Source organism: Rhineura floridana, chromosome 3, assembly GCF_030035675.1.
Source record: "Rhineura floridana isolate rRhiFlo1 chromosome 3, rRhiFlo1.hap2, whole genome shotgun sequence".
NCBI lineage: Eukaryota > Metazoa > Chordata > Lepidosauria > Squamata > Rhineuridae > Rhineura > Rhineura floridana.
The window spans coordinates 193,530,492-193,545,609 of NC_084482.1; the positions used below are offsets into that span (position 1 = coordinate 193,530,492).

Sequence of the window (15,118 nt, forward strand, 5' to 3'; positions counted from 1 at the left end):
ATAAAAGACAATACACACACACACACACACATATATATAGGGATTGGTACTAAAGGGACTACAAAGGTAAAATTTAACGTAGATTCCATCACACAGAGCCACTCGCCTCCATGGAGTGAAGAGAGCCCCTTATCCTGATAAATCCATTTCTCCCAGCTGTTTATTAACAGAAGGCAGAATGCAGAGGAAAAAGCTGGTAACTGTTTTGGGTTGGTGTCAAGAGCCCTCCCTTCACATGCTCTAGTAACCATTCTTCCTCTTCCCAGAGGCTAAGTACCCTGTTTAATCCTCACCCTATGGGCCTGCCTTCTCCATATTATCTCCCTCAACCCCAGCCTGATCCCTCCCAGGACCCGCTCGTTATATCATGCCTGTCCTCATTTCCCTCTCCAACCACCTTGTGCACCTTGAAGCCCCACAAGGTTAATGGCAGCAGGGCTGAGAGGTGTGCCCAACCACAATGATACAGCAGATGGAATGCAGCGTCCCAGTCCCGACTAGGGATGTTATTTTCAGGGCAGGGCAGGGCTGGGCTGGACTCCGGCAATATAAATCCCAGAGTATGGAGGAGGGAGCTGCATACTTCCTTCATTCCAACGCAGAGTCAGCGGAGGGAAGCAGAACTGCTGCTCTTTCTCCTCAGAGGCCTCCCAAGATGACTGGTGGTAGTCCCCCTGGGAGAGGGCCCTTCTGTGGCATGGCTCCTATGGCCTTTCTTCTGGTTCTTTGTCTCCATCTGCAAGGTATGTTGGTAGGACACAAGGGATTTGTGCTTTCTGGGTATTGACTGGCTTATTTAGAAAACCGTTTTTAGCCCTCCTTTTGGCCCCAGTAAGGATCCCCAAAGCAGCTCACAATTAAAAACTCAACCATTTTACAGCTTAACTAGCTTATACAATGCAGGGAGGGCCTCTCCAGCTGTCCTCCTTGTTGTGCATTCATGATGATTTGTCTTCATGATGCTTTCGGGCGGCCACTTGTGATCCTGCTTTCAATACTGTTTGTGGCATGCCTGCAAAAGTTTTGGGGCAGTCACATGGCTTCACTTCCAATCAGTGCATATCCTGCAACTTCCTGCTGAAATCCCATAACTGTTTTATATCACAAATATTCCGGTTTAGTTTTGTTGGGCTTTTCTGGTGCTATAGCCCCTCTGTAAAGCAATAATGTGGTACCATTGATGAAGCATCACAGAACAAACTAAAACAGAATAAATCCACCCAGGGCTGGCCCTAGATGTGCTGGGGCCCTTGGGCACAAGCCTGCCCTGGGCCCCAGCACTCCCCTTCCACAATTCATGGCACAATCGCTGCCACGGATCACATGGCAAGAACTCCAGAGCCCCCGCCATTCCCTTGCTTCTTCAATCTACTTTTCTTGGCTTTTGTGTGGTTGTGCGTGCAGTGCTGCCCTTGACCAAGATGGCGGCCGAGGTTTTCCTAAGGGGCTGAATCGTTTGCCACCATCTTGGCTCATGGCAGGGATGTGTGCGCGTAGCACGCATGTGTGTCATCAGCCAAGATGGCAGCAGGGACTTCAGCCCCTTAGAGAAATTCAGCCGCCATCTTGGTTAAAGACAGTGCTGTGCGCGCAACCACACAGCAGCTGAGAAAAATAGGTTGAAGAAGCAAGGGAATGGCGGGGGCTCTGGAGCTCTTGCAGTGCGATCCGTGGCAGCGATCCTGCCATGAATCGCGGAAGGGGAGCACAGGCCTGTAGCCCCAGGGGCCCTCAGCCAGAGCCCCACCTGGCCACCCTTTGGAGCCGGCCCTGAATCCACCACTAATGCACTATTATTGTGTTGAGAACATTTTGCAGAATACACCCACAATAAAACAGCCAGTCTAGAGGGATCCCGAGACATTGAGGCATAAGACTTGACTCTTGCCACAGTATTCTTGGGGTCTATGATGCAGGGATGGAAAGATCTGCCAGTTTCTCATTTTTCCAGTCTTAAATTCAGTTCTCCACATTTCTGCAGCAATTTGCGGATCTTTTTTTAAATCCTCATGAAAACTCTCCAGCATTTCAGTGTAGATTTCTCTTACACAGTTTTGCAAGTGATCTTTCATCACATAATGCATTTGTGTATGTTATTTTCACTCATATGTTCTTCCATATGAACACTTTCCCCTAACATACATAGTTTCGTAAACATTGGTCGGTTGGTAAACTGCACTGCAAAATTCGCATAAGTCTGAATTTGGAAGGCGGGCTGTGCTTCAGTTCTCATATTGTTTTGGAAAGTGTGAGTATGATAGATGTGGCTTGAAATGTGGACTGAAATGAATTTCTTGCCCATCCCTACTGCGACACCATCAATGAGTGCAATTATCAGCATTCACAACTTCATAAAGGCCTGATGGCACCTAACCTCTGTCTGTTGCCTTTGCCTTTTGTGATGCCACTGTGTTAGGTTTGCCAGGTTGCAACTCGGAGCTTGCCTTTGCGTTTAATGATGGAGATAGGATGTCAGGTGTGGGGCCGGTAAAAACCTGTTTCAGCTGAAAGGGGATTTGCAGGTGGTCGGCAGTGCCTGCAAAGCCCAAGCAAAGCACTACACAAGATAGCACTTCGAAAGGGGCCTTGCAAGACCTGTCAATCAGCTGACTGTCCGGTCTTGCTAATCCTCTTGCAAAGCACTATATTGCCCAGTGCTTTGCAAAGCACCCTGCAAAGACTGCTGCTGGAAGAAAAGGTCACCTTACATCAAGGGACCGATGTGGGTGGCTCCGCCCATATATCAAACCTGGCCCACAAGGGGTGGAGGAGGTAACAGTCTGGTCCGCAAGCCAGATTCAGTTCCGCGCCCATGATCTAGAACACAGGAACAGAGGAAGCTGCCTTCTGCCAAGACAGATCATTGGTCCATCTAGCTCAGTATATTCCAGATTAAGGAACACACGTAGGCCACATTCACACCAGACATTTATTCCGCTGTTGTTCTACTTTAAACAGTCAGGGCTTCCCCCAAAGAATCATAGGAAAGGTAGTTTGTGAAGGGTGCTGAGAGTTGTTGAAAATGGAAATAGACTACTTATAGCGACCCTGTGAATAGGGTTTTCATGGTTAGCGGTATTCAGAGGGGGTTTACCATTGCCTTCCTCTGAGGCTGAGAGGCAGTGACTGGCCCAAGGTCACCCAGTGAGCTTCGTGGCTGTGTGGGAATTCGAACCCTGGTCTCCCAGGTCGTAGTCCAACACTCTAACCACAACACCACACTGGCTCTCGAGAGTTGTTTGGAGACCCCTCTTCTCCTGACAGAGCTATAGTTTTCTAGAGTGGCTTCACAGGCATTTCCTCTTCTCAGAAAACTCTTGAGAATTGTACCTCTGTGAGGGGAACAGGTGCCTTCTAACAGCTTTCAGAATCCTTCACAAACTACACTTCTCAGGATTCTTTGAGGGAAGCTATGACTGTTTTAAGTGGAATAATGGTGGAATAAATGTCTGGTGTGAATGTGGCCTCCAGTTCTGCCAGTTCTAGTGTGTCTCCACCTCTCTCTTCTAAAAACGGGGGCACACGATGCTAGTCAAACCCCACCCCGTTTTTAGTGTAAAACCTGGTGGGAGCAGCTTGAGTGCATTTTTTTAAAAAAAAATTCAGCTTCAAAGAGATTTCACACCTGATTGGCATATAAACCCGTTCTGTTTCCAGGTGTGACTAATGGAAACACTTTGATCTGGCGACTAGTGTGTTTACAGCCTTATTGGCAGTGACTCTCCAGGGTTTCAGGCAGGGTTCTCTTCCAACCCGACCTGGATATGCTGGGGATTGAACCTGGGACCTGCATGCAAGGCTGGTGCCGTGATCTACTGAGCTATGACCCTTCCCCACATTTTGTGATGTCAACCCCTGGACTTTTATTGAAGCGCAGGAAATGCAGTGCACTGTCTATCACGTGCCTGAGATTGGTGTGCTTGCTGATTTTGTTTAAGCCCTTCTTTTTTACCTTTTTTAAAAAAAGGATTACACACGGATTTCTTCAGAAGCAAAAAGACCTCCCTTAAAAACAATAATAAACTGCTGTCAGGAGTATGTAGAGATGAGCCTCCCTGGCTTCCTGCATGTACAGGAAAACCCACGCTGAGGATGTCATGGGGTTTCAGGAAACACAGGCATGCAGGTCAGGTGTATAATGCAGGCCACCAGAAAGGTGATTTGTTGAATGATAGAAAGGATACTCACAAAGCCAAACTCCTCCTCAAAAGTAAGGTGGGCAAAAAAACCGTTGCATGGCATCCCACCCATGAGAATCTGACCTCAGTTTTCCCTCCCATTTGATAACTTTGCAATGCAATTTATTTTCTCATTGATTGGAGAAGGGTAGAAGTAAAATATGGAAGAATTGTCAATGCACCACAAATTGGGAGATGGGATCTGATCCAGTCACAAGGAACAGCATGGCAAAGTGCCTTTAATGGGAGTAAGAAAGAAAGGGAGCCAATATTTGTTTGTTTGTTTGTTTGTAGGACCTATAAACTTCTTTTTAACAGCAGTGGTTAGCAACATAAAATCATAAGGTAGTAATCATCAAACAACAATCAACATGTGCACTAAAGCAAAGTGAAAGGGGAGATGAGATGCCGGATGCAGGTGAGGGATGGAGAGGACTAGAAACTTAAGACTAGATGCTGAGAATGACAGCTGCTCTTTTGATGCTCTTTTCCTCTCTCTTCATTTTTCCTTTTCTAGTTCTTCTTGTCCCTTCTCCTGCATTTGCCTTTGCTGCAGTTTTGCTACCGCCTGATATATGTTACCTGATACTCTAGGGCTGCCCATTGCCAGGGGCAAATGTCCGGTAGGAGAGAGGAGCCTGACCCAGGGGATGGAAGCTTTGCTTTGCTTTATGAATTGCCATCGACTGGAAAAAACAGTTTGTTGCTAGGAGTCAGAATTCCCGGGTCCTGTTCCAAATACACTCAGAGCTTGGGAATGAGAGGCAGTATCGGGTATCAAGCCCGTGGGCGTGCCTGAAGCAGAAAGGCCTGCAGAGCCAAGGGGGTTATTAGCAGTGGTGACTCTGCAGGAGAGGAACCTTGAAGGCTCAGACAGCCGCCGCCGCTGCTGCTACCACATTCCAGCAAAAAGTGCCTTCAGGTGTTGCCCATCCCTACGGTGTCCCTCCGTAGCAAACAAATAATTGCAGACACATGATCAGTGCTTTGAAGATCTTTTTTTACTGGGTAGACTAGCCAGAGAAAAGGAGACTGGGAAGGGGCACAGCTCAATGGTAGAATATCTGCTTTGCATGCAGAAGGTCCCAGGTTCAACCCCCTGAATGTCCAGGTAAGGCTGAGAGGGAACTCGGGTCTGAAATCCTTGAGGGGCACTGCCAGTCAGTGCAGACAATACAGAGCTAGATGGACCGATGGTATAAGGAAGCTTCCTACGTTCTCCCTAGAATGATTCATTTTGCCAGATTTGAGTCTGATGGTAGAGTCTGCAGCATGACAAGGTGGTCTTTCTTACATGCTATTGTACAAAATCCTAGAAGGTTGCCACAAAGGCCTGGCGTCACCCAGGATACTTGGGCAGTGGCCGGGGGCCCCATGCCCCAGCAGGGTCCACTGGAGCTATGCTTTGTCTGGGCCTCTGCCACCATCCCTCCAGCATTGTCACCATGGCCCTGGGCCAGTTAGGGCAGCTGTCCCTGGCAGGATGGGAGCCAACCAGCTGCCATGTGTGATCTCCCACCCATGTCAGGCACTGCATTGTTGGGGATAGGAACATAGGAAGCTACCTTATGACTGAGTCCGACCATTGGTCCTTCTAGCTCCATACTGTCTACACTGACTGGCAGCAGCTATCTAGGGTTTCAAGCAGGAGTCTCTCCCAGCTAGGGGTGAGAGGTTCTGTCAGTTTTGGTTCTCTCCATTTCTCATTTTTCCAATCTTAAATTCTGTTCTCCACACTTTTGCAGCAATTTGTGATTTAAAAAAAAAAATCCTCCTGAAAATTCTCCAGCATTTTAGTGCAAATTTCCCCTCATAAACACATTTTTGCAGTCAATTTGACTGATGTATACATTTCTGCAAGCAATTTATTGTCATATAATGCATATTTTTGCATGTTATTTTCACTCCAATGTTCATTTCTCTACACACTTTCCCTTAACAAATTCATTTTTGTAAACATTGGTTGGCTGGCAAACTGCATTGCAAAATTCCAATAAGTGCGAATTTTGAAGGATGCCTGTGTTTTGGTTCTTATATTGTTTCGGAACGTGCAAATTTGATAAATTTGGCTTAAAATGCAAAGTGAATCGAATTTCTCATGCACCTCTACTCCTAGCCCTACCTGGAGATGCCGGGGATTGAGCCTGGGACCTTCGGCATGCCAGGCAGATGCACTAGCACTGAGTTGTGACCAGGCCCCACAGGGGATATAAAGTGTAAGCTACCTTGTACCATTTGGAGCCAAGCAGCCACTTGGCTCCTATCCCATTGCAGCACTCTGCTGCTGCTGGATAAGCCAGCTAGCTTAGCGGAGGACAGCAGCGGAAGCAGCACAGATGGGAGAGTGGGGGAAGTGGCAGCATGCACAAACAGCAACTGTGCAGTCATGGTAGTCCTGGGGAGAGTCTGGTCAGTGCTGAGAGGGGCAGTGCAGAGCTTGGAAAAGTTACTTTTTTGAACTACAACTCCCATCAGCCCAATCCAGTGGCCATGCTGGCTGGGGCTGATGGGAGTTGTAGTTTTAAAAAGTAACTTTTCCAAGCTCTGGGGCATTGGCAGCACCATGCAGACGTCCACTGTTAACATAAGAAGAGCCTGCTGGATCAAGCTAGTGGCTTATCTAGTCCAGCATCCTGTTCTCACAGTGGCCAGCCAAAGGCCTACAGGAAGCCCCAAAGCGGGACCTGAGCGCAATAGCCACTCTCCTCACTTGTGATTCCCAGCAAATGGTATTCTGAGTAGTACCACCTCTGGCAGTGGCAGTAGAACCTAGCCATCATGGCTAGCACCCATTGATAGCCTTATCCTCCATGAAAGTATCTAATCCTCTTTTCAAGCCATCCAAGTTGGTGGCCATCACTATAGCTAATGGGAGCAAATCCCACAATTTAACTATGTTGTGGTGAGTACTTTCTACTGTCTGTCCCGAACCTTCATTGGATGGCCTCTGTTGACCCTTATTGTTTACATAACCCCTGATATTTTGGGCTGAGTGCCTCTGAGTGCCTCTGTGAAGGGAATAGAGGGAGGGGTTGTAGGGGACTGTAGCTCACTGATAGAGCACACACTCTGTATACAGAAACACTCCAGGGTTCATCACTGACATCTCTGCAGTTAAAAGAGGATCAGATGGCAGGGGATGTGAAAGACCTCAGCCCGAGACTGCAGAAAGGTTTAGGTTGTTTAGGTTGCTTTTAACTGTTTTAATAATGTGTTTTAAAATGGTTGTAACCCGCCCTGGGACTTCTGGGTGAAGGACAGGTAATTAATGATGATGACGATGACGATAATATAGCTGCTACCAATTAGAGCAGCAGACAATGCCATATTACATAGACAAAATAGTCTTGCCTGCTACCAGGCAGCTTCCCATACTGTTTGCCTGGCTAGAGAATATATGGCTGTATGCTCACCCTCAGTTTGCCTGCCTTGGGATGCCAGCAGCTCCACGAGGGCTGTGCTGCCTAAGAGATGGGATGAGATGGCCCTCTCAGCTGAAGGCGACAGTCTTGCGGGTTTCTGTTCTACTCTGTGCTGGTAAGCCTTCCCTACTTGGCGACTGGGAGACGGTTCCAACGCACATGCATGTCATCTCAACCAATGCACCCTGCAGAATGGCTCCAGTCAGCATATGAAGAAGCAGAGCTCCATGAGCACATGTATTTGCATGCAGTAGTTCGACAGTGCAGGTAGGCGTCCTGCTGCACTACAAATGGAGCCTGGCACCCATACGATGTGTCTACATGTACTATGGCAACTCAGAAACATACGCGAACAGACCAAATGCCTCAGCTAGCCTCCCTCCCACTTGGCATCGTCCGACTTGAGCAATTGCTCAAGAAGTTAAAATGCTGGTGAGTGGGAAGCCACAATCAAACAGCTGCTCTCCAACACTCTTGGAATGTCTCCCGCCTGCTCAAGTCACCATGAGGTTGTGAAGGGTACTTCTGCTTAATAAACCCATGATGCACCAAGTCCTGGACTGTCCCAATAATTTATTTGCTGCTCTGTGAGACACAGAAGGAGTTAAACATCTGGCCCTCCAGATGTTGCTGGAGTACAACTACCATCATCCTTGACCATTTGCTAAGCTGGCTGGGGCTGATGGGAGTTGGAGTCCAACAGCATCGTGGGGGGCCGGGCACACCGGTTGCACGTCTCTGAGTTACATGAAGAAGCCAGGAGTTCCAATTCCTCTTTAAGTGAAAGCATGGCATCCTTGGTCCTGAAAGATTTGCTCATGCCAACATTTCCACAGAAGAGCCGCTCCACTCCAGTCTTAGGGTTCTTTCCTCTGACCCCCAGAGAGGCAAGGATTACTTCCTGTTTAGAAAGCAGAGCAGAAGGAGAACTGTGGAATATCCTCATGGTTTCATTTGATGTGATTTCCCTTGGGGTGGAAAAAGTGAGCTGTCGACCTGTCTACATTAGGGATGGGTGAGAATTTCGACTCCGTTCGCATTGCAAGCAGACTATATCAAATGTGCCCTTTCCTAAACAGTATGAGAACTGAGGCACACTTATTCAAATTTTATGATGCAGTTTGCCAACCAGTGTTCACAAAAATGTACATGTTAGGGGAAAGCGTGCATAAAAATGAATAGATGAGTGAAAATAGCATGCAAAAATGCATTATGTGATGAGAAATGGCTTGCAGAAATGTGTGCGTTAGTCAAAACTGCCAACAAAAATGTGCTTATTAGGAGAAAGTCACACTAAAATGCTGGAGAATTTTCATGAGGATTGAAGAAAAAATCTGCAAATTGCTGCAGAGATGTGGAGAACTGAATTTTAAGACTGGAAAAATGAGAAACCGAGAGAACCAAAATGGATAGATCTTTCACTCCCTAGTCTGCATTCAGCAGGGAGGGCAATTTGTTCTTGGACTTCAGCTCCCATCCGCCCCAGCCAGCATGGTCAGTGGGTCAGGGATGGTGGGAGTTGTAGTCCAGCAACATTTGGAGGGCCACAGGGTGCCCATCCCTGACACGGAGTGTGTGAACAGAATGATGACACCTTGCATAATCCCTGTTGTTTGCCTTGGCTGATGCGACTGCAGTCCACACACCCCGTCACTTCCATGCCACCCATGGGTTTTGGTACTCAGCCTGCCCTGCCCTTTTTGTTCTTTGCCTTAATGCCTCCACTTCTCACCTTTCCTCATTCTCTCACTGCCAAGCACCTTGTCACTCATCAGAGGTCAAGCGCAACACAGACTGAAACTGTTTTTAACTATCCTGATTTCCCATGGGAAGCATGATCCTCCTAGGGCTAGCCTGGCAAGGAATGTGCTTGACGGCATTCCTGGAAGTCTGAAACTCACTGACTGGTCAGTTCCACTGAGGTGTAAAAATGAGGGACAGCTGTCACCCAATTAAAGAGATCTTACTTTTAGTCCATTGTGTTGCATGCTGCCCTGATTGTTTAATTGAAGGGCAGCCTAGTCTTCTTTTGCATAAATAAACAGAGGTGCCTAGTGCTGACTGGGACTGGTAGGGCAGAAGAAAGGAAGACCGTCATTGGGTGGAGGCAGAGCCGATGACAGGCAGAGCCAACTAATGCTAATTTTGTCCCAGTCCTTCCTGCTGAGTTCTACAAGAGCAATACTCAGGAGGAAGCCGGCAGACATGTCCATCTTTCTTGACTGGTTGTTAAGGAAGAAGGCAGGGGGGAGGGGGGGACTGGCTGAAGGCACACTGAAGTTGGCAGGGCAGTGCCCCATTCACCAAAACAAACAAACAAACAAATCTTTTCAATAAACAAAAACAGTTCCTTGATCAGTTAAATCAGGATATATTTGCACACAAAAAAGACAGAGGATACTTTCTTTGCTTCCAGATATACATATATCTTAGGACAGGCATTTCCCCCATCTCTGTCACTAAGGGGGGGCGCCTTAAAAATGGTATATTGTCATTTTATAAATAAGGAACTGATTCCGAGAGACTGAATGCCAACCATGCCTAAGGCAACACTTATAACTGCCCTCTGTAAAGTAGACACAGGGTCACTTGATGCACAACATTTGTAATATTGATGTGGCATACCATTTTAGATTGCAGGTGGATAACTGCCTGCTTAAATGCTCACCATTTAAAAACTTCCACAAGACTAACCCATTATGAAGAGAGATCAATCCTTAGCATTTCCAGGTATGGCTAGGAATGTCCTGACTGAACCCTGAAGAGCTGCTGCCAGTCAGTGTAGACAGTATTGAGCTAGATTAATATCTGTTTAAGCTGGCTTCCGATGTTCCTAGGCACAGCCCAAAACTATTTCCCCCGAGGTGTTCCTCTTTCTAAGTGCAGGAAGTGTTGTGTCTTTTGAAGAAGGATATCTCAACATGCAAGCATCCTTCTGCAGTAGTGCTGTTATGCCACATGCACTTTCTGAGATCATGTTTAAAGCAATATTATGCCACTTTTAACAGTCATGGCTTCCCCCAAAGCATCCTGGGTACTGTAGCTTGTTGAGTGCCAAGAGTTGTTAGGAGAGCCCGAATCCCCTCACAGACCTACAATTTCCAGATTTCCCTGTGAAGAGGGAATGATTGTTAAACCACTCTGGGAACTAGCTCTGAGAAGGGAACAGGGGTCTCATAACAACTCTCAGTATCCTTAAACTACAGTTTCCAGGATGCTTTGGGGTGGTATAACAGTGGTTTACAAGTGAGGTCCACCTGGCGCATTCATTGACATATTTTCAGCTCCAGGTAAAGAGTTATATTTTTTCCTCAGGCATTTGATAAACTAAGATGATGTGTGTAGTAGTGTGCTGCCAAAGGTTTCTGTGGCTATATGGGGTTGGTGGTGGTTGTTTACTATTTAGTATTATGGTATGATATATTTATTTTGGTTTTTAACAATGTTGTAAGTCTCTTAAGAGACCTTCAGGAAACAAGCGACTAATAAATCTTGTTGTTGTTGATAACAACAACAACAATAATAATAAAGGTGGTATCATAGTACTTTAAATATACAGTGCAAATGGGTCCTGAAGATCCTTTTTTGAAATATCTCATGCAGGGACAGAGCCTGGGATCTTATACTGTAAAGCAGGCCCAGGCACTCTACCACTGAGTAGTGACCTCTTTCTTTTGCTGTTGCCCCATGAGGGGGGAAAAAAAGTTGCATGAAAATCCACTAAGGAGGGCCAGGCAGGTGACTGAATAGCTGAAGGTGCCTTACATGAAGTCAGATCATTGACCCTTCTGGCCAGTTATTGTCTAGTCTAGTCTAACAGACTCCAGGACTTAGGAACACAGGCAGCTGCCTTATGCCAGAGTCAGACCATTGGTCCATCTAGCCCTGTATTGTCTACACTGAGTGGCAGCAGCTTTCTAGGGTCTCAGACAGGAAGTCTTTCCCACTCCTACAGGGGTGTACCATACAGGGTCTCAGGGGGTCTTAGACCCCTTACTTTTTTGGGAGCAGGGTCCCTATATCTCCAGCATACTATGTGCCAATCAGCATGAAAAGGGTGTGTGTTGGCCACTGAGAAGAGTCTTCTAACATGCTTCCTTGTCTTTTAATGCTAATTGGAGCCAATCAGAATGAAAGGAAGTGAGTCAGCCACTGAGAAGACTCTTCTCAGTAGCTAACACTCTTTCATGCTTATTGGTTCCAGTTGTTGTTGGAGAAGGCATTAACAAGGATCTCATTCTCAGCCCAGCAGCAAAAAGGGGGGAGGGTGTGTGGCTGTGACTATCATGAAGGAACCCTGCACTTCTGAATGTGCCACTACACTACTGCAGCCCTACTTGGAGATGCTGGGGATTGAACCTGGGACCTTTTGCATGCAAGGCAGATGTTCTGCCACTGAGCTATGGCCCTTCCCCAGAATGAGGGCTTTCCCAGCCTTGCTACCCAAGTTCCTTCAAGCAGAGTTTGTGGGGACTGAACCTTAGGGCCTTCTGCATGCAATCCTGAACTCTACCACTGACCTATACTGAGTGGATTGGAGGCCTGACTCTCTGCTCCCCTTGCTTTCCCTTTTGCCAGGGTGCTGGACCCCCCGAGTTTCCAAACCCTTTGCTTGCACTGGTGGGGCAAAGGCAACATGATAGATTGCTGTGGCAAGCTCCAGACCAAAAATGTAGCTGCACTTTTGTGGTATCTAAAGTGAGTTGCTTTGTCTCTTTCTAGGCTCAGCCTCCAGATGCATTGACCAGTCGTTTGGGCAAGACCTGCAGCCTCTGCCTCCTGGGGTGAAAAGCGACTCTTTGCTCAGTGGGCTGCTCCAACCTGATGTCTCGCCACCCAGGCCAGGAACGGATGGCATTGATGGGGGAGATTCCCGCATAGTGGGCGGCAGTCCCGCAACCTCGGGAGGGCTGGGAGGCAGACCTTCTACATTTCGCCCCAGTTTCCAGGGGGATAGCCCATTCCAATATGGCAAGCCAGGCAGACCTGAGCAGTTTGGCAGTCCAGAGGGGCCTATATTTGGGGGTATCCCTGCTCAATTTGGAGGCCCAAGCGAACCTGGCCCTGTGAGGGTTGGCAGGCCAGTTAGTCCTGTCCAGTATGAGGGTGGTGCTGCTGGACAATATGGGGGCATCTCTTATGATGGGTCAAACTCTGGCTACAGAATTGGCTATAACACCCGTCAGGGTTTCCCACGCCCAGTGTGGAAGAATCCTGGGATCCCCTACATACCAACTGCTCAGGAGCGGGGTGGACCCTACTACCCACTGTCAAAGGAGCCATCTCGGCAATTTTATCCTAATGCACCATACGTAGTTCCATATGGTGGTGGAACAGATGCCTACAGCTCAACGACCTATGGTGGTGGGTCCACAGCATTGGGGCCGCAGGGCAGATACGATGGCAGTTATGGCCCCATCCCTGAAGGCTTGCAGCCTGTTGGACAAAGTGGGAGAGACAGTGCTGTTCAAGGACCCCCTTGCATACCAGCCTGTTAAGGGCAGCAGCCTGGTTTAGATCCTGAGAACATGAGATGGGGTGGATGGAATCTCGGTGTTCTATTGCCATCTCTCCAAGCAGATAAAAGCAACTCAATTCTTCTGGGAGGGTTATGTGATCTCATGCAGTGTTTTCTCAAATTTTAGAATCACCTCCCCCTCCACTTTTAAAACGCCACAAATTAGAACAGTTTCAAAACTTGCAGTTATGATTCCTGACCAAGAGTGTGAAGTGTTCACCTAACAAAAATGCACCACGCTGTCATAAGACTACAGTACCCAGGATCCTTGGGGGGGGGGGAGATCCGTGGCAATCCAGCTTCAAATTTGTAGTGTCACTCTGTCCTAATCAGTACCCCTCACCCAAAATTCATTGAATATACCTACCTGGATCTATAATGCCTATGAAATTTCTTCCCTACCTACCCAGTTCATGTTTCATCACTGCAATGCTCCCCATCTAGCCCCTAACACCCAGCCCATGAATTTCAACACTCTTTCTCCTTGATAACTAGGTCCACAACTGTCATGAACAAGTTGCTGCCTCATGTGATTGAGAACCAATTTACATGGCCCAGTCAAACATGCTGTGGCTTTGGAACATGGTGAAGGTGGCCAGATTGGACCAGGTCTGCATAGTGTAAAATCTAACAAGCCGAATGCAGTCCTGCAGCCATGAGGAGAGTTAAACCTGCTTAAGATGGTAAAAACAAAGGGACTGTTGATGGCCCTGCAGGCAGTGGGAAAAAGGAGGAGATGCATGGGATTAAGTGGGAAATGGGAGGGCACAGATCTAGAGATTTGTGAGATCTACTGCAAAAGATACAGAATGCTTTTCCAGGTCTCTGTGACTAGGACTTTACTTCTCTCATACGCTTGTGTGGCAAGGGTTGGGAGCGGTCCTGAAGCACAACTCCTGACAATATGGCAACCCTACTACCGCCTCCACTTTTGGGCACTCCGTTATAATTTTATTTACAAACAATTATATACTGCTTGATTGTAGAAAACCTCCATGCTGTTTTTTTTAAAAATCCCATTAAATTATCAATACAACAGTTAAAAACAAGCCATTAAAAACGCTGTGAGAACAATTGGAACCTCAACAGACTAAAAAGATTAGAACACACCAGCATCTATGTGTCCGGATAGGCTTGCCTAAACAAAAAAGTTTTAAGCAGGTGCCAAAAAGAGTACAGCAAAGGAGCCTGCCTGATGTCAATAGACACGGAGTTCCAACTCCCCAAGCAGAGAACCACATTCTCTAGAGACCTTTGGGACAGCTGCCCTAGCCACCGTCTCAGAAGAATGGCTATGTGAATTCGCTCTAAAACATTGCATTCCTTTGTCTGTGTTGTCAAAATTGTTTTATAATTGCTTGCGATGCCAGCCTGATTTGTTTTGTGTATGTCTCTTTTTAAATGTATTTAACAACCTCTACCACCTCCCTCTGTTGCCCACATCTCTCGTTGCTTGCTTTGTTGTGGTACCTTTCGTATTCTTGTTGGGCCAAAATGTATTAAAATACTATGTATTGTAACACCATTTTATTTCTTCTTGTAAAATGGACCTGGGGCCTCCGATAGACATGAGTGAATACTCTGGTGTCAGCTTCCTAGTTTGGGGGCAAGGGGTAGAAAAGGATGGTAAGAAAACCCCAGGGAGGGAAGGGAGCCCCAGCATTTAGTGGAATTTTGAACTACCTTTCCTTCCCAATCTGAGGTGGGAATCAATTATAAACATCAGACCTATTTTCCTTCATTTCCAATACTGTGGTGCTGTGCAATAGCCATATATAGAAAAAAGAACAGGACTCGCAATGACTATTTAAAGTGCCAGCACCAGGAGAAAAAAGATGATTTCTGGAGTTGGGGGAGTTGGATGAAAGCTCCACCAATAGGAGTTGGGGTGGGCAGAAGAGTGAGGAAACTGAGCACAGACAGCAGGCAGCTGGAGACACCAGGATTTGCACAATCAAATTGAAATGCAGTGAGAAAAAACAGCCTTCCTTGTTGCTTCT

General features: G+C 47.1%; 1 protein-coding gene across 1 annotated transcript; it reads left to right on the forward strand.

Moving 5' to 3' along the window:
• Positions 1-591: 591 nt before the first annotated feature.
• Positions 592-14,638, forward strand: LOC133382400 (collagen alpha-2(IV) chain-like). The gene is made up of 2 exons (XM_061622102.1): positions 592-743; positions 12,323-14,638. Exons 1-2 carry the CDS (start codon positions 656-658, stop codon positions 13,096-13,098), a joined length of 864 nt encoding a protein of 287 aa, XP_061478086.1. The 5' UTR covers positions 592-655; the 3' UTR covers positions 13,099-14,638.
• The last annotated feature ends 480 nt before the right edge of the window (positions 14,639-15,118 follow it).

What these genes read in the sequence shown, in the direction of transcription:
- LOC133382400 (XM_061622102.1), top strand. Translation starts at nt 656, where the DNA reads ATGACTGGTGGTAGTCCCCCTGGGAGAGGGCCCTTCTGTGGCATGGCT. An exon ending in TCTTTGTCTCCATCTGCAAG is followed by an intron (nt 744 to 12,322) that starts GTATGTTGGTAG and finishes GTCTCTTTCTAG; the next exon opens with GCTCAGCCTCCAGATGCATT.